The sequence below is a fragment of the Lygodium microphyllum genome, chromosome 3, assembly GCF_053477565.2.
Source record: "Lygodium microphyllum isolate KBCC chromosome 3, Lygodium_microphyllum_v1.1.10, whole genome shotgun sequence".
In the NCBI taxonomy this organism is placed as follows: Eukaryota; Viridiplantae; Streptophyta; class Polypodiopsida; order Schizaeales; family Lygodiaceae; genus Lygodium; species Lygodium microphyllum.
In genome coordinates this window covers 129,916,925-129,936,897 of record NC_141137.1, presented here as the reverse complement: position 1 = coordinate 129,936,897, position 19,973 = coordinate 129,916,925, and the positions used below count along the sequence as shown (strand labels likewise).

The 19,973-nt window shown below is 41.6% G+C and overlaps 1 protein-coding gene across 2 annotated transcripts in view; it reads left to right on the top strand.

Moving 5' to 3' along the window:
- The first annotated feature begins 3,381 nt into the window (after positions 1-3,381).
- Positions 3,382-19,973, top strand: part of LOC148038897 (DNA polymerase eta-like) — an 89,576-nt gene continuing 72,984 nt past the window's right edge. The window contains exons 1-4 of one of the 2 annotated variants that reach the window (XM_087674787.1): positions 3,382-3,769; positions 10,823-10,943; positions 11,312-11,423; positions 11,524-11,691. In XM_087674787.1, coding sequence (XP_087530913.1) covers positions 3,694-3,769; positions 10,823-10,943; positions 11,312-11,423; positions 11,524-11,691 — 477 coding nt within the window. In that variant the 5' untranslated portion in view covers positions 3,382-3,693. The remainder of the gene's footprint in view (positions 3,770-10,822; positions 10,944-11,311; positions 11,424-11,523; positions 11,692-19,973) is intronic. The other variant, XM_087674789.1, reaches the window with a different exon arrangement.

Genomic DNA, 19,973 nt, shown 5'->3' with positions numbered 1-19,973 from the left:
TTGTGTCTATTTTGTAAATTACGTGAATGAACCCTGTTCCCTAAAAGGTTTAATTAAGGAAGCTGATTTTAAATGTCGCACATAAATATGATAGAACCTAATTAGAAAACTAAAGCTATCAAGGAAAGCGGGTGGGTGAAACTCTCAACGGGTCTAGGGTGGTCCCAGAGAAATGGGAGGCTTCTCACAAGATTTTACCATCATTCAACCGTTCGGTATTGCTAGGTTAAAATTCGATTCATGCCATTTTAGGGGACTTGAATGGGAGTATGCCCTACGGGCAGAGAGGTTGAGCGGCGCATCCCTCTCGTTTCCCATTCTCTTTGAACCAAGTGCGGCATGGGTTTACTTCGGCTTGGGTATCTTTGCGTAAAGTAGGATGTCCAAAACTCGATGTTAGAATGCTGTTAGGATATCTTGGCCACTAGGAACCTAGATTTTAGGACGATCCTAGTGGGTCTGACTACGAATGTTCCGTTGCGAGGTGGACTTGGGAAACCCTAGGCAACAAACCACGGAACATTCCATGGGAGTACCGAGGAATGACACTTAGATTTGTTTCTCAATGGACTGCTAAAACGTGCTTGAATATCCGATAAGTGGGCATGTTAAAATTGGTATCAAAGCAACAAAACTTCGTAATGATATATGATTCGTTTATGTATGGTTCATAGACATATCCCAAACAGAATAACCTAAGTAGTTAGTGGAGCTCTGGACACCCCTTGCCTAGTCCGGAATGAAGTTGAAGACTGCCGTGAGCCCAATGTTTGAGATGTTGGAAGATCCTATTCTAGATATTGGATGGAAATTATGATGCTATGTGATTTAGACTGGGTACTTCTGTTAACAGAAGGGAATATATAATTTCTCCTGTATGGGCAAGAGACAAAGATTAACTTGAAGATAAGTTAAGGAACTTGGTCGAACTTGTTTGTTAAAGGATTGCTTGCTCTGTATTTGTGTTTGTGCTGTAAATTACGCGAATGAACCCTGTTCCCTAAAAGGCTTAATTAAGGAAGCTGATTTTAAATATCATACACAAATGTGCTATGACCTAATTAGAAAACTAAAGCTATCAAGGGAAGTGGTGTGGGCGGAACTCTCGACAGGTACATCCTATGGTAGGGTGGTCCCAAAGAATTGGGAGGCTTCTCACAAGGTTTTACTGTCATTCAACCTTTCGGTATTGCTAGGTTAGAATCCCATTCATGCCATTTTAGGGGGATCGGAATGGGACTATGCTCTACGAGCAGGCTCTATGAGCAGAGAGGTTGAGTGGCACATCCCTCTCATTTCCCATTCTCTTTGAACCAAGCGTGGCATGGGTCTGCTTCAGCTTGGGTATCTCTACGTAAAGTAGGATGTCCAAAACCCGACGCTAGAATGTTGTCAGGAGATCTTGGCCAGAAGGAACCTAGATTTCAGGATGATCCTAATGGGTTCGACCCCGCGAACGTTCTGTTGCGAGGTGGACTCGAGAAACCCTAGGGGACAAACGCTAGAACATTCCATGGTAGTGCCGAGCAGCGACACTTAGATTCGTTTCTCGACGGACTGCTAAAACGTGCTTGGACAGCCTATATTATAGTACCTTGGTAAGGCACATGAAGCACAGAATGACCATAGGGTTAGTTGTTGTTTGGCAGTAGGTCCATGATTACCTGGATCTTTGCAATGTCAATTGTAATGCCGTCTCTACATTATGAGGCTAGAGTGCTCTAATACAATGTGGTGAAAATTCGCAAGAGAGTTGAAGACATGAGAGTATACAACAATATGACAGACTTGCTTGTGTTACTTAGAAAGGATATACACATATATATGTAGGTAGCATTGAGAGATGGATAGGTCGATAGTTTCCTTCATAGTGGAAGCTCCTACAAATATCTTATTTAGTCTCTAAGAATATGTCACCTAGCACTAGATATATAACATATGTTTGTGTTTCCATGTACAATACTCTTATCATAGATACAATCTATCACCACATGATTTGCAAGTTGTGCCATCAAGAGATGGAATTAGAAGATCATTACATCTATGACATACAATGTATTATGATAAGGAACAAGGGGAGAAGAGATCACATAGCCTCTAATAGAGAGGAGTGGATATGAGAGGTTTGTTTACTCCCAATCCCATGTCTGATGTACAAAATCTTGTCACACCCATTCGATGGAGTTAGTGGTAGACTATTCAATGTTCATCATTGCTTGGTTGGAAATACTAATGCCTATGCGAATAGTGAAGTTTACCACAAGTAGTTCAATACTTAGCTAGGGTGAGGTCTTCGGTTTAGGGTTGATAAAATATCATTTCTCATTTTTAAGTATTAATTGTACATTTTTACACGTGAGATTCTCAATATAGCCTTACTTTATTGAGACTTACTATTTCTGCTTCTTTGTGCAACCACTTAGTAACACTTGGAAATTGAATAGGTTGCCTCTTGCTCTTGAACAAATCCTCATGCCGCCCTTGTCTTTGTGCTTCAATTCTATCCCCAAAAACTCCACATTTGTCTTGAAGATATTCGTTGATCATTTTTGTTAGTTATCACCTCACAAGCTTGATGATATCATTGGCCGCACTTGTCAAAGCAAGGGATACAGACTTTACAAACCCCTACCACAAGAAAGATTTTGACTTTGTAGAGATACCATTTTTTATGAAAATAATAATTATATCTTGTTATTTTTTAGCAAAATCCCTCTGGTACATTTAAGGGTTTGCTACCCATTCCACCTTAATTCAAAGGGAATTTGTAGCCACAAAGTAGGGGAGGTCGAGATATTGTAAGCCCAAAGAATCAAGTATGTAAGTTCCAAAAGTCTATTAGAGATTGGTGGAGATGTTTGCTACCATGTTAAGGTGTGTGTGAGAGCTAACACAGGGAAAAAGTTTTAAGTATAGTTCCTTCGTTTCAACTACAAAGGAAAAAAAAGGTGGCAAATCCCTATGAGCATGGTTTTTTGAATAGTTAGGCTTCTCTTCATGTGATTGTATAAGGATAATCAAGAAATTTGGATGTCAATGGCCATAGATGTTTTGCCATTGCATATACTTGTGATGATTGTGGATTGGTTGATTCAATCATATGCCTGGGAAGTCCTAAGTTGGATGATACAACTAGCAAGTTGTGTTTGGATAATACAACATGATCAATGTCTTGTCTGTTGTGGGAATTCCTATGTTCTGAGTTGCCACTTGCAAGTCGTGTTTGGATAATTCAACATGATCAATGTCTTATCTGTTGTGGGAATTCCTATGTTCTGAGTTGCCACTTACTGAAGTATTAGGGACAAATTGTAAAACCATTTAACCACTTCCATCCACAACAAGAAATATGGTCACATTTGCAGGCAAACGGGGTTATAGTCCAACTGGTTCGAGCGCAAAGATATGTACATGGGTGTGGGAGCTCAAACCTTGGGTTACATATCTTTGAAATTTCAGGCCTTCTCCAAAAGAGCGGCTTCGGTGGGGGTTCATGTTTTTGTTGGGAGCCGGGGGCGGGGGAGGGGGCGCGGGCCTGGATGCAGGTTGTCAAACAGGGTACGGGAAGCCAATAGGATGTCGCCACGTCTCACCGGAGGACTAATGGCAGGTCGCCACGTGTAAGCATCAGGCTAGCACAACGCTATTTTGACGCTGAGGAGAGGCGGGAAGGGGGGAGGAGGAGAGGAGAGGATGCCAATTGCTCGGCCCGAGACGTCTGAGACTCGTGTGATTGCCCACGTCGACCTCGATTGTTTCTACGTCCAAGGTAGGCTTCCATTCTACCCGGCCGTCCACCTCGAGGGGCGGCCATAGCTAGTTCTTCAGCTTGTAGGTGGAAAAACATAATCAGAGATCGTTTTTGCCAGTCTATTTGAACAAGCATGTCATTGTTAATTGATAATACCAATCCTTAATCACGCAATTGGTTCAGGCCGGAACTCTAAACCCATAAATAACTATCGCATGATTGAGGCCTAATCACTGACCATGGTCCGTAACATTGCGGTCTCGTATGTTCATATATCTCCACTACATAAGATTAAGGTCTATATCATATTCCAGTACACAAGGGTGTAGTCCGCATTCAAGTTGCCCTGTATTCAGCTTCGTACCTTTAGGTGGCCACAATTATTTCTTGTTGAGCCACATGGATAAAATAGCCCCAATGATTGAATGGTTTTCAAGTAATAGAAGACACTTTGGGCTGCATGCAGGGACTGATTAGTCTGCCATTTTATTCAGCATTCATTCAGATTCACTGCAGATTTCTCTTCTCTTCTTGCTGTCTCTCTAATCTTTTTCCTTTCCATGTTCATGTTTCTCTTCCATTGTGCGCACTCACAGCTTACAGGCAGTTTTTGCCTTCTCGAGGCGGCTGAAGTTAAAATGCAGCAAGGGCAGAATGCCATCCCCTCTAGAAAGCAGTTCCCATCAAAGCACAAAGATCGAGGGTGTTTTAGATGCTTTCGATATTTGGGACTTTGTCACCCATCCTACTCCTTGTCCTGTAGTGGATCCAATAATTGGATTGTTGTGAATTTGTTCTCACTTCTCTTATCACATAAATATGATGTGTTCATGCAAGTCTCCTCACCTCTAGAGTTTGGGACACTGTCTCATGGGAGGAGTGGGTCCCCATGGTTCTTAATAGGATGTGCAGCATCAAGAGCTGTATTTGGAGGAGCAAGATCCATTAGCTAAGCCCCTGTAGTTGGCACAACATGAGGAAAAGGACAAAAGAAGAAGAAGAAAGGAAAAAAGGCTAAATTGGAGTTGTCCTTAGGCTTTGATTTTGACAAAGACGACAAGTGCAAAGGTTTCCCAAGTGTCCATGATGTGGGAAGAGCTCACATCTTGAGGGGAAGTGCTGGAAGAAGGATCCTCACCTTCATCCTAGTGCAAAGTTTGGAGTGAAGGAGCCTTTTTGGACATTCACATATTTTCCAACCATTAGATATGAGTCATTTTCCCTTCACACCCATCAAATGGAGGACTCTCCTTCAACTATTTTGTCTTCAGAGAGGCCCTGGCTTGTGGATGTGGTGCTTTGAGTCATATGGACCATAGGTGTGATTGGCCCTTGGACCTCTCTTCCTAGGAGGATACAATCACCATAGGTGACATTTCATTTGTGCTTGTTAGTGGTGTTGGCACCATGCTAGTTTTACTTGATTGTTGTTCATCTTTGAGTCCCGTAGGAAAGGTTCTCCATATTTTGGATCTGCACTACCATCTCCTCTTATTTGTCCATGGCCTTATTCATCTTTGGGACATGGGTTGTTTTTATAGAGCAAGCCGTTGTTTTAGGATGCTATGTTAGGAGTGTTACTTTAGATAGGTCTTTAGGAGTGTGGGCTTTATTGGCTCTATTCCCCATTTGTGTAAGTAGTCCTTGGTGTCTCCGCGTTGCCTCACCCAATCAAGTTTCTGTCCATTCACATGTTTCAGTGAGAGTGTGCAAAGGAAGAGAATGAATCATGAATATAGAGAGTGAAGGGAAGAGAGAGACAAGATGAATACAGATAATGAAGGAATGGAACTGCACTGATCTGAGAATGAAAGCTGAATACATTGCTGCATTGATCAGCCCCTGCATGCTGTTGGTATGTGTTAGTGAGGGGGCCGGAATGGGTAGAAGCATGCTGGGACAGTAGGCTGAAAGCCAATAGTGGAGGTGATTGCAAAGGAATGTGTGGGCAGGCTGTGGACAACAGCTATAAATAGCTGAATACCTCCAAAATTGGCAGACCAGCTGCTAAAATGGGTGTAAACCTGGTTGGCCTGCAGTTGGTGATAAAATGCTTGGTCAACTTGCTGTGAACTGGTTGCTTGGCTTGCCAAGAGGCAAAAACTCAATGCACTCGACGGTGTGAACATAGTTACAAACAAACCGATCAAGCTAGAAACTAGAATGCAAATGAATAGATAGTTGCCAAAGCTCTTCTATCTCTATCAAACTTTGACAGAGCTTGCAACCAAGAGATGACCAACATGAATACAAGTAATGCTAACACCCCCTCTCAAGTCATAAGAGTGGCTGAAGGCCAAGAATGTACATATGATGAAGCATGGAAGCCTGAGACAATGGCTTCATGAAGATGTCCATTGCATTGTCCTTGTGTCAATGCATTGCATGCAATCATGAAACATTGGGTTCTTCATGAGAGCAAGAGCAGACTGGTTGTTGGTGCTAAGTCAGATAGGTTTTGCTTGAGGGACACCAATCTCTGCAAGCATGTGGCAAAGCTAGACCACCTCCTAAATGGTAGAACACAATACTTGAAACTGGCTTGTAGATTTGATCTATAGGATAGTGAACATAAACTTATAACATGCACACTGTTCAATTCAGCAAAGGAAATAAACGATACAAAGAACTTGAGAGCTAGAGCTCTCTTGCACAGTAGACAACACCAAATTGGCTTTGAAAGTGAGTGCCCCTTATGGTATTTCTTCAATATTGATGATGAACCTTTACAAAACCACGTGTGGCCCGCTTGTGCAATCAACTAGGCTGTCACAAACCAACACTCACTCCAATTACCAAACAAAGAAAAATATAATATAAAAGGTATCTTCTATAGACACACTCTGTTTTTATTTACTAGTGAGAAAGTGGAATTGCATTTTCAGCAAAGGCCACATATTTTTGATAAATAGTTTCTTTATAGCAAGATGATAAAGTCTACCCTTTACTTTCATGGTTGTTTTAAAAACCCGCATTTTATGGCCTTGTCATCCAACTTTGTATATTGTCTTTATGGCCCGAGAATGCATCCATGGTCTTATTGCTCTAAGAAACCACACTTGACCCAATGGATAATAATGTTGATGTAGTAGTTAAACATAAATAGTTGATGTCAATAGTCCAATTAGACTCACTCCATCCTATAAGAGTAGGCCCCTCTCAATACAAGATCTTGTTGGATCGGGTCCCTTGAAAACATTGCAAGGTGTAGAGAGTGGCTCGCAAGTGAGCCCGAAGGAAAGTCTTCATAAAAGAAGACAATAAAGCTACCACGTAGGAAATGTCACTTGGAGTGTGGATCACCCATATGAGAGACCCAATGAGGCATTGATAGCAAGTAGCATTTGGAAGGGAATCACTTATTAAAGAAACTTTGGACTTAGGATCCATGGGGCAAGAGATAGGCTTACAAGAAGCCATGCCAAACTCCTTGAAAAGCTCAAAGATATACTTGTATTGAGGAATGAAGATGCCTTGAGGTTCATAGACCTCAAAATCAAGGAAGAAGTGGAGGATGTGAAGTGATGCTAGGGTTTGCATTGAGAAAACACAAAATGTACGAACACAACTAGGACACAAGAACTCATACAATAACACAATAAATGCAAAGACACAAAACACAAACAGAGAAGACAAAGACAAAGTGAATGAATCAATGTCGTAAATGAGTGTAAGAATGTACAAGATGCTCAAAGGTAGAGCAATGGGGGTAGTTGGAGAGTGATGCCCTCTAAAGACAGATCCAAGGTCTCTAATTACCAATCAAAGCAGAATGTGAAGGGGTAATAGGCTGGAAACCAAAATGAAGCAGTTTGGAGGTGTAGAATTGGTAAATGCAGTAGTCGACTACCTGGATGATGACATGAAGTGATCACTGACAGCAGTAGAAAGCTGGGCGATAGTTGCAGAAGGTGAAGAAGATGGTGACATGGTTTGTACTGCAGTAAACACAGGCTGTAACAACTTTTGGGAGTGGCTGGACAGCAGGGCAGCATGCCAAACCTACAATTGCAGCTGTCTAGAAGCTGTAGGATGGTCACTAGCAAGCAAGAAGTAGAAGGCAACAGCAGTAGACAGGGCGCTAGGGGTTGGAAGTTGTGTGGTAGCAGTCATGGATTGTTGGACAACCATTGGAGGAGGGTTGAAGGTCGGAAACAGGGCACCGACAGCTAGAGACGGTGTGGAAAATCTATGTAACCTGCAAAAAAGGGATGAGCTGAGTGACTGGGTAGCCTCCTGGTTATGGAGGTGGATCCTCCCAAAATTAGGGTTTTGGCTTAAGCAACATAGCAGCCAACTGGGTGTTTGGCCCATCTTGGTACTGGTCAGTTTGTTTCCAGGTAGCTATAAAAAGCAGCCACTTGATTGCTGCCACACACATTCTTCTTTCAGCCTACCACACACTCTTTGATTCAGCATGTAGTCTTTCATTAGCTTGATTTGGTGCCCTAATTGATGCCTTGGGCTGTGTGCAAGGACTGATCAGTCTATTGTGTATTCATTAGCTTGATTTGGTGCCTTGAGTTGTGTAGGGACTGATCGGTCCATTGTGTATTCAACATTCATTTTCACTTCAGTTCACTCTATTCCTTCTCTTCTTTGGGTTCATTTCGGTTTCTCTTCCTTTCTCTCCTTGTTTGTGTCTCTCTTCCATTGTGCACTCACCCTCAATGAGGCCCTTTTGAGATTTGTGTGTCCATTGGAGTGGAAGACGAGGTGCCCCTAATGGGCATTCCGGCCAAAAGAAAACAATAGGGACCGAGGGCCATGAAAGGGGTATGCAAACAATAGGGGATGGTGGCTTGATGATCAAGGAAAGAGGTCATCACATGAAAGAAAGGCACATAGAAGACTACAATTCCTGAAGAAGTTCCTCAAGATCTGGGAATTTCCCTCTAAAACACAAAGGGCCGTAGAATCCACAACCACATCATGGGTATCATCCCCCTTTGAAAGGCTTGCCCTTTACTTGAAGATGCTGCAAAAACACAGCTATGTGCATTCACTCCGCTAGAATTTGTCTCCTTGTGACATGCATCTTGCTCAAGCACCATTGGGACTAACTCCTCCCAAGTGGTAGTGTCCCTTGTATGAGAAGGGAGGAGACTGGTGTAGAACACATCATATTTTGATGATGGAAGATGTGAGAAATGTCACAGCTAGGTTTTGTGAAGAGATAATCTTACCAAGGGATACAAGCTCACCCTAGATCTCCTAGCCACAGAAGATTAAGGGAGAGAATGATAAGATGGTTGTTGGGAAGGAACCTAGTCATGCTTTGCCCTACAATCTTCACGGTCACAGCTCTAGGAATGCTGGTCTTCAGATTCTTGATTGTTACTTTGACAGTCCTTATTGTCCTGATCTACACAAGCCCCACAGCCATACTTGTTGGTTGTAGATGTCCTTTAAGAAAACCTGCGTAAAAACATAAGAAAAGAGTGTTACTTTGGCTGTTCTCCTCTTGTTTGAGGCCCGTCAGTCTGAAAATGCTGTGCAGCAGTGTAGATGGGGAGTATCTGAGGCAGCAGGAGTTACATGATGCCGGGCTATCAAGCTGGACTGCAAACGTAGGGGCAGCAGGGCTGCAACCTGAAAAACACAGCTTCTGTGGGGCTGTAAGCTGATCAGTATGGTCCGGGCAGATGCTGTCGTGCAGAAAACACAAGGTCTGAGGCGGCTGTAATGATATCAGCATCTAAAAAGGTGTTGGCAAGCAGAGAGTTGATGCCATCCATAGCTGCTACAGCAGCCTTCCAGTCTAAAATGTAGCACAAGGGAGGGTAACCTGCACAAAACATAGACTGCATTGGAACTGTCCCTGCAAAATACAGCAGCAATAGGGTTGAAAACTGGCTGGCCTGTTATAGAACAAGCTGAAACTCAGGGTCTTCAATGCCAGAAGATGTCACGCAGCTTGTTGCAATGTGGACAGCAGCTCCTCTTTGTCATCTCCGGCTCCCACTAACGAAAATGATACCATGTGAGTTGTGCAACAGAAAGGAAAGTGGACATGGAGTGGATAGAGAAGGAGACCAAATGAAACGCAAGAGAGAGAAGGAACAAACTGATTGATGGCTGAAACTTGAAAGATACAAGGTCGCAACAGTTAGCCCCAACACGCAGCATTGGGGGTTAGTGCCAAATGGTAGTAGGGCAGTGAGAGAGGAACGAGTAGGGCTGGCTGAATGATGATTATAATGGATTAATGAATGAGGGGGGTAGGCTGCCTATAAACAGGCAAATTGGGGCCACAGTTGGTATACAAGTGGCAAGGTCCAAAATGTGGGTGCCTAGCACAGCCCATCCAATTGACCAAAATGGTCACAATGCCCAAAATGAAATGCACTAATGTACCCTCCATCTGAAGTGTCTAAAATACATAAATTGATAGATAAGCACAATGTTAGAGCTCCTAATGTCCTCATTTGACTCAGATTGCGGCTCACGGGCAAGAGATAATTGTACATGACACGTCTGTCAACAGATATATCTATAGGATTATAGAATGCCACTGTGTGGCAATGTACTAGAAGTGAGTAAAATAGCCGGCACTTGGGAAAAAATACGTACATGCCAAAATGCAGTTGGACATTACCTCCCAGACCTATTTGTAAGTGACCTAATCTATGTTGAATTTAAAGAATTCCAAATTAGACGTTGGAAAGCTTAACATACTTTCCCTTTATTTTGGTTTCAGGATTGTTAGACTTGAGCAAAACTTAACCTCCTTTTTGTATTGCACATCCTTTTCTTGTTTGCTTGTAGCTTTCTTTTGTTTCATGGGAACCTCAATGGCAGTTTCAGCCTAGTTCTCCCATCCTATCTTTTGGAGAATATTTTTTCAGCATATGGTTTTCGCATGTCCAACTCCAAACTCTTTGTTACTGTAAAGAATAGAATGCTAAGGAAACACATCAGTGTCTTGAGTCCCTTATTAATGTGCATAAACTGCCAAGGGAAAGATTGAAAGAAAAATGGAAAAACACCTTAAAGTGTTTTCTTAAGTATAGAGCAATACTTGATGTCTTTGGAGATAGTAAGTATTGCCTTTGTTTTCTTTTTTGGCAGTGGAGCAGAGAAAGAACCCGGTGCTGCGTGGGAAGCCAACTGCAGTTGTGCAGTATAATTCCTGGAAAGGTGGAGGCCTTATAGCAGTGGGCTATGAAGCTCGCCATTTTGGTGTAACTCGGTAAGTGCTTTATAATGGTTCTTGATAATCTGGGAACTCTTTGGTATAATGGTAGAGCTTTATAATGGTTCTTGACAATCTGGGGACTAATTATAGCCTGGTGTTAAATCAAACTGCTGTGTGGATATAAGAGATTTTGACACGTAATATTTAGCTACAGCTTAAAAAATACATTCACACAAAGTGGCATAGAGTCCGGTTTTATATGTATAGCTAAGGATTTCTAATTTCTGTTAATGCTGTTTGAGAAGGTTGCAAGGACATTGGATGGGTAGTTATACTTCTTCATGGATGCTTAAGCTTCTCTAAACCAGGCAATGGATTTGATATACTGCATTTGTCTTTTTGGGTTTGTTCTGTTCTTTAAGCAATATGCGGGGAGATGAGGCCAAAAAAGCATGTCCAGAGATAGAGCTAATTCAGGTTCCTGTAGCTCATGGAAAAGCTGATCTTACTCAGTATCGTGATGCTGGCTCAGAGGTATTCTCCTTCTTATGCTGTTTTACATAACAATGCCCTTGACTTGGGTGCAAGTAAATTGCAACAATTAGGTGCCAAACAGTTCTCTTGTCACTTGAAGGTTGTTGCAATCCTTGCCCAAAAGGGAATATGTGAAAGAGCGTCTATTGATGAAGTTTATTTGGATATCACGGAAGCTTCAGCTGCTTTATCACTTCAGCAGTTTTCTTCCTTACCCGAACCATTGATCAAAGAAGTACTTAAAAGCCATATACTTGGATATTCAGAGGTATGCTTTTCTCCGAGTCCAACATAATGTGTGGAAGAACTCTCACGTAATGTGCATCCTCCAGGTGGTGGGCCTAATGGTTGCAAGTTAGGATTTTTGAGGATATTTGTTGCATTCAAAAAATTCTTGGAACATGTAGCTCATGTGTATCTATTCACTAAGTGTGTTTGATTTAGTAGCAGTGTGAGTAGTGACCTGAAACACCATAAGGACAGGGTGGGGTGGACTCCCTCACTCCCTGGGCTTGTAAAAGGAAAAAAGCACTGGTGAAGGAGGAAAAGTAGTATCTCAGAAGCTTTAAAAGCAAAGCTTCTTTCATGCTTTTCCGGGATGAGATCTAGTATGCATATTTTTGTGCACGTTACAGCTACAGTTGCATCAATGCTGTAGTATAAGATATTACGGCTTGTACGATTTATCAGACTAGTAATATGAGTGTGTTGGGAGCAAAGATATCTCCTTGATGCCTCCTCGTGGTCACTTTGTCGAATTGGCACTTGCATCAATGGTTTTTAGATATACATCAACTTCAAAGCATTTCATTAATTCACCATTTGCACCTATTGTTTTAGATGTAATGTTAATAGCTATGAAGTCTTTGGTTTTTAAAGCATCAATAATGGACACTTGTCTTTCTCTGCAACTTCAGCCAAGGCCAGTGTGTGAAGCCTTCATTTGGTCTGGAAGGCAGCTTTTGAACTCTTTCTTGGGCTTTGAACAACTGTTTCTCTTTTTGAGGGCTTTGCATGCACCTCATAAATTATGTTCCCATTTCATATCACACTAGGAATATTGTGTGTGTCTGTGCATTTACTGTACAGATCTAATATCATAATATTGATAAGAGTCTATACATCTGCTATACGTCTTTGTTCTGTTTCTATCTAACCATCCAAGAAAGTGAAAGAGACAATGCACGAGAATGAATGCAAACTATACACATGTGTAGAGGAACCCCCCCACATAATTATACTGTTTTTGGTCCATTGCATGAATACAAAGACAGTCAAAACATATAACAATATCGGCCTCAACACTCTAGCTAGGCTAGCTCTAGCTACACCCCTTATCTATATAGTTGGACACCTTGTCTATGTATGATCCAAGGTGAGAGCGGGCATCTGTGTTTTACTCCTTTGGCCCTATCAGTCCTCTAGACATCCTTCCAGGTGTCCGTGCATGGCCTATCACTTTCTCTTATAATGCATAAATGCCCTATTGTAGATCTTCTGGAACTCCAACATCCTGCAGTCTTTGCATGAAATGTGCTTGAGATACTATGCCAAATGCCATGCAGAAATCCACAAAGCAACAGTAAATCCTCGTCTCGGGCTTGGCTCTCCTCAATGATCACCTTGAGTGTGACAATATGGTCCTGTGAGGTGTATCCATGTCTAAAACTGGCCTGCCTCTATGCTCCTGTACCTTGCATCTCAGCCCATTATCTTGCAGTGGGACTATGGTATGGTCTGACCAAGCTTTGGGGAATCCCTCACATATTGCTCTATTGAACGTACATGCCAACATGGATAGCAATGTGTTACAAGCATGTGAGAGGTGCTAGCAAATGAGTGTCTTGCATGGCTGTCTCTTGCTTGTGAGCTTGAATGAGCTAGAAAAGGACATTAAGAGCTTTGACATGGTGTTTGTTTGTTGTTTTATATGTTTTAGACACTTTAGATGGAGGATACATCAATGCATTTCATCTTGGGCATTGTAGATTGTCTCGGGTGCCCACATTTTGGGTTAGGACCCGTGTGTACTAGTTGTGGTCTCAATTTGTCTATTCATAGGCAGCTTGCCTCCCTTATTCATCCATTGTATTGATTGTTGGCCCAAGTGTGGAGCAATTGTGCAATTAATTTAATGGAAAATGAATGAGAATGAAATAATTAATCGATGCATAATGATACTTGATCATGAATGAGAAGTAGTGCATTAATGAGTGAGTGAGAGTACAATGCTCAAGGCAATCACATTGAATAATGCCACACTTGTATGCTAAGGAGGCACAAAGTGTCCTTTTATAATAAAAAATGAAAGCCTAACGACTTAACCATCATAGGAAACCCTAGACTAAACCCTAAACCTATTGTCACTTAGTGCCTAGGACACTAGGGACAACAACTACATCTAATGACAGTTTAAATGTCTAGGGAGCCCAGATCATGGATCAACGGGCATCAGTGCGCAGTGTGCGAGATGGCTACAAACCCCCTCCATGAAATGGGTGCACTGATCTAGGAAAAATGACAGAATCCTAGAAAACAAAAAGAAATATAAGGTCATGGTTGCACATGTTCATCTTGATGGATATAGCAATCTATGACAATACAACGAATGACAAATGATGTTTTAAAAGGTGTCATGAGTAGAGATGGCTGAACAACTCAAAACTCTGATGGAGGAAATGGCTGAATAGCTCGAAACTTTGATGGAGGAATAGCCTTCATAAAAAGATCAGTCAAAATGTCCTTTGAATAACCAGCCCAATTATAATCCATGAATTCATGTATAAGTGAAGAAACAACCTTGAAGAACAGGCTTAAAAACTTGGTGTCCTTGAGGCAAGTGAAGACACTCTTCATGGTTTGCCAATGATTCAGAAGAGGGCTGTCAGTTATGATGCTTGATTGGGCAATTGAATACTTTTTTGGTGATGAAAATATGCCCCCCTCAATGGTGAAAAATTGGGGAGCCAAAGGTGAGCGAAGAACACCAACATAAATGACAGCAAGTGCTTGTTGGAAATGATGTTGTAATGTTGCAATTTGGACAACATTGATACCAATAATAAGTAAATCATCAATATATGGAATTAAAATTAGCAAATCTGAAACATGTGGCACTGAAGGAACCATGTGTCATAAAAAGATCACTTGTTGAAGGAGCATGATCAAGAGAAATTTCAGCATGTGGTTGATCATAAGTATCAAGACAATCAAGTCCTAATGCGAGAGCGCCGGTCAATACAATAGAAGAAGGTACCCGATATTCATAACTGCACACTAAGGGCCATCAAAGAGGATACAAAAGCCCAAAGTAGCAATGGTTGAGATGGAAAGAAGGTTCTTCTTAATGCATAGCACATAGAGGACATTTTGTAACATCATGGAAGTGCTAAGAAAAGTATTAACTTGCACAAGACCAATGCCTTCAATCGCATAAGAGGCATTGTTTGCACACATGACTATGCCCCTCTTAGGTATATAAAAAATGGTTGAGAATAATTTGCAACGATAAGTGATGTGCTTAGAAGCACCATTGTCGAAATACCAAGTAGAAGCTACATCAATGATAAGAGAATAAGCATCATGTATAGAAGGATTATATTGACATTCGATCAAAAAAGTATTTTCTTTGTGCTTGGTGAGGTTGGCAGCCTCATTGGTGACAATGAGACTAGTCTCCTTCTTCTTCTTCTCTGATGCAATGTGCTTATGACATTTAGTAATGTTGTGCCCCATCTTTTGATAGTAATTGCACCTCTTTGGTTTGTTGGATGTATCTTTGGAGGGATTGGAAGATAATGGTGGGCTAGCATGGGGAGGTATCTTGTAGGAATTATTTGATGAAGAAGATGAATGACTAGCATGGGTATTTGCTGGTTTTTGACCAGCATGCTTGTATTTCACATGATTTTGATCTTTTCCACAATGATGGGTAGAAAAGGCTTCCTTGATGGCCATGGAAGCATTGCGGTTGAGACTGTTTTGTTTTTCTCGCAACAAAAGAAACACAAGCTGGTCGAAGGTGTAGGTAACTTGGTTGCTTATAGTTACCAACTGCAAAGTGGTAGCAAAACCTTGATATGACTCCGGTAGACCATTAAGAGTGATAGAAACAAGCTGATTATTTGGAACTTTTTCATCAATATTTAATAATTGTTCAGTAAGATCTTTGATGCTGATGGAATAGGCATCCATGTTACCTCTTTCCATGCGGACATATTTTAGTTGCTTACGTAGGTAAGCAACACGTGCTTCATTGTGCACTTGATATAATGATGCAAGCTTTTGCCATGTTTCTTGGGTTGTCTTGCATGATTTGATGTGTGGAATGATACCTTTCTACACTGATAAAATGATTAGGGCGTGCGCTTAGGCGTCATGGCCATCCCATTGAATTTGATCTTGAATGGGAGGTGTTGTTGAAGAAGAAGAAGATCCGCCATCATGAGGGCCACCTTGCGATGTGGAGGTGGGAGGTGGTACTAGTGTTGGAGAAGTTGGCCTTTGCTTAGTGTGCCATTGACAATATGCCATAGATTCTTTCTGGCAAGAACATGGCATATCATGTAAGCCCACATTGGGTAATTGGTGCCGTCGAGCTTGTCATTGGCGCCAAGCATGCTCAACAAATTATTATTATTGTTGGCCATGAGTGGAAATCAGCAATAAAATAATATTTTCCAAGTGAAGAGAGAAAATAGATGCGCGAATAATAGTAAGTGCTAATAAAAGAGTTGTTGCCCGCCTCAATGAAGTTGCATAATACAAAGAAGAATAAAATTTTATTGCTGTTTTCTTGCTGAGGAGAGAGAAAAATATGCAGAAACTAATTATTTTCAGAAATAAAATATTACTCGATCAAGGTGGTAATCAGCAATATGCTGAAATCAGAGATTAATGGCTGAAAGTGCTTCAATAATGCTGACAGCAACAGAATATAACGAAAATTTGGCACAAATAGTACTTTAAAGGATGTCTTCAATGCGTTGCAGCCAAAGGAGATGATTTAAAGCAAAAGGCCCAAATTTTGACAACCCAATGATGAAGAAGTGCAAAGACAATGTTGGGAGGGGTAGTTCGTATGCAAAAGAAGAGAAATTGGGCAAAATGCCCCAAAATTTACTTGGAAATTGAAGAGAAACTAATGAAATCAGATAAAATTATTATCTGATTGGCGTTGAATGTTATGCCTCAAGTTGAGCCCAAAAGATGCCAAATGTCATAGCCAGTGATGAATTGGACCTTAGTGTCGATGAAGAATGCCAAATTTTGAAAAACTGCTCCCCTTGTGAATGTGAATACATATCCTAAAGTAGATTTCCTGCAGTTAGGATGACTAGCATAGTTTGCATCCATGAAGCCAACAACAAATGACTTTTGCTTCCCAAAGCAGATGCACAAGTCCTTTGTGCCCTTAAGGTATCTCATGATACCCTTCACTGCTTCCCAATGCTTTTTGCCAGGATATGCCATGTACTTGCTAACCATTTCCACCACAAATGCAATGTCAGGATGTGCAGCAACCATAGCATACATCAAGCTATCAACAGCTGAAGCATAAGGAATATTGGCCATCTTAGCCTTTTTATCATCAGATGAAAGGGTTGTCATCTGCACTAGTTTTCACATATGGAGGCAACGATACACCAATGGCTTTCCCCCCCCTGCATATTGAAACACTGTAAAACCTTAGTAACATACTTCTATTATGACAGATAGAGAAGACCATGCAATTTGTCCTTGAGTATACGCATGCCAAGAATATGATTGGTCTCACCAAGATCCTTGAGTATACGCATGCCAAGAATATGATTGGCCTCACTAAGATCCTCATATCAAAGCTATTATGTAGGCTTTGTTTCAAGGAGTCCAAAACATGAATATTCGTGTCTGCAATAAGCATGTCATCTACGTACAAAACCAAGAGAATAAGGCTGCCATCTGGTGCCTTCTTGGTGTATAAGGAGTGATTAACTTCAGATCTATGGAATCCTTGAGATTGCATAAATGTATCAAATTTATGATACCATTGTCATGGTGCCTATTTCAGCCCATACAAACTCTTGTTGAGTTTACATACCATTCTCATGGTGCTTGTTTCAACCCATACAAACTCTTGTTGAGTTTACATACCATGTGCTCTTTCCCCTTGGCAACAAAACCCTCAAGCTACTGCATATAGATCTCCTCATACAAATCTTCATATAAGAAAGCTGTTTTTACATCCATCTGTATGAGTTCCATATCTTCAGATGCAACCAAGCCCAAAATGGTTCGCAAAGTAGTCATTTTGACTATAGAAGAAAAATTTCATGAAAATCAATTCCATATTCTTGTTTGTACCCTTTAGCAATTAGTTGTGCCTTGTACCGTGGCATAGAACTAGAAGTGACTTTCATACCCATTTGCATCGTAGCACTTTCTACCCTTTAGGCAAATGCACCAAATTCCAAGTGTCATTTTTCATGAGAGATTCTACTTTGATAGCATAGCTTTTGCCATGTCTTGCTGTTTTTTCTGTCCATTGCTTCCTTGAAGCATGATGGCTCACCACAATTTGTCAACATGACATAATCAGCCACATAATCGAGTCCAGAAACAAACCTATTTGGCTGTGTCTGCTTTCTGGTCGACCTTCGAACTCAATAATCAGGATGTGCTGGCTGTTCAGCTTGCAAATCTGCATTAACAACTTGTTGTTTTGTAAGTTCAGAATGCTGTATAGCTGGTTCTGGTTGTTCCAAATGTTGGGGCAAAAGGCCCTTGGGCATGCCCGTGTATAGTGACCGCCCATATTCTTTATTCATATATATGAGAAAGTGCAATAAGGCTGTCATATCATTCTTGACAGCACCTACATTGTGTGTGCTCTTCTCTCCCGCATCTTCCTCTTCTCCTTCTCCACTGCCATTGCATCCCCTTTAACTGGTATCAGAGCTTTGGATTAGAGCTTGATCGTGGAGCTTAGCGTGGTATTACTTCAGCCGCCCGGATTGAAGACCTAGAGCTTGGAGCTTCAATGTCAGCCATGACTTCTTCCCCTCGAGGTAAGATTTCATCTCCCACCTCTCCTCGGCCCTCATAGGCTCTTTGCAGGTGTTCCTTGGATTCATCGGGCACCTTGTATGGTCCCATGTGTCCCCTTATCCTCAAGATAACCAGTAGGCCCCACAGTAGTAACTCACAAATTTTTTTAGGCTTGTTTCAAAATCTGGCTCAAAAATCCTATTTTTTCTCATATCTCGGGCATCCAAAACCCGATTTACGCAAGGTAAGAGTCTAACTTGGGGTTTTCCTAGAGCTTAACTATTACAGGATTTTTTGCCTCTTGCTGGTCTTGGCTTGACTTGGCTTTTCCCAGATGGCATTATGTACTACAGAGCTATGCTTATGCGTATGGTTATGGGCTGATTTCATGGCTGAATACCGTATGCTCTTATGACAGATGTCTTATGCTTTACTGTACTGAGGTTGGTTATGTCATGCAGTTGGCTACGACTCTTCTTCATGTGGGAGCTTTTGCATCCTTGGTTGATGCCTTTATGTCCTCCCATCCGTTGAGGTTTCATGAGCCTTTGCAACATACTTCTACCACTGATGTACTTGCAGATGATTGTCTTTATGATTAGGCTTCCTTTGTTGGGACAGCCCTCGACTCCTTGAGCTCCATGGATGCTATGGATAGCCCTATTCATGGTGACTTGGATTCCTTGTCGTCTTCTACAGATTCTTATTCTATAGATGTATGCTTTCATTGTGGGAAGCTTGGGCATGTTAAAAGAAAATGTTTCAGATGGTTTAGAGAGCAGCAGAGACAGAGAGGGACTCGACATGAGCAGAGAGTCAGAGATACAGGAGATGCAGCGGGTGTTACCATTGTTACTAGTGGTGAGGTACATATTGTTACCCATGATGATGCAGTTGAGCATGTCCTCTTGTCATCTTGTTTCCCTACAACTTACTTGCTTAGTGATTAGGCCTATGCCTTTGATTGGCTTTTGGACTCTATGACATCTTGTCATGTTACCCCTCATAGAGCATGGTTCTCTTCTTACAGGGAGGTTGACGGATGTATTGATTTGGGCCTTGAGCAGACTTATGCTATTGTTGGTACAGGGGACATACACCTAGCTGTGCCTAATGAGACTTTTCTTATGCTCAGGGATGTTCTACATGTTCCCATGCTCAGTAAGAGCTTGATTTCTTTCAGTTAGTTGCATGATACAGGTTACTCTATTTCTCTTCAGGATAGGTCGTGGAAGATCAATCGTGGTTGCTTGGTTTTGGCCAGAGGTTCTAGAGTTGGTTCTCATTATCCAGTGCATGTCTCTCATGTGGGAGATCCTATGGTTGCAGTTATTTGGATATCACATGCATTGTTATGTAATTATCGCCTAGGCCATATGCACCATAGAGAGATGGATATCTTGTCTTGTTTAGACTCATTGTTGCCTCCTATGTCACATGTAGATCTTGATGCTTGCCATGATTGTTCTTATGGTCCTTGCAGAGCCCCTTTGGCTCATGGTGGTTGTGAGAGGCATGATCCTC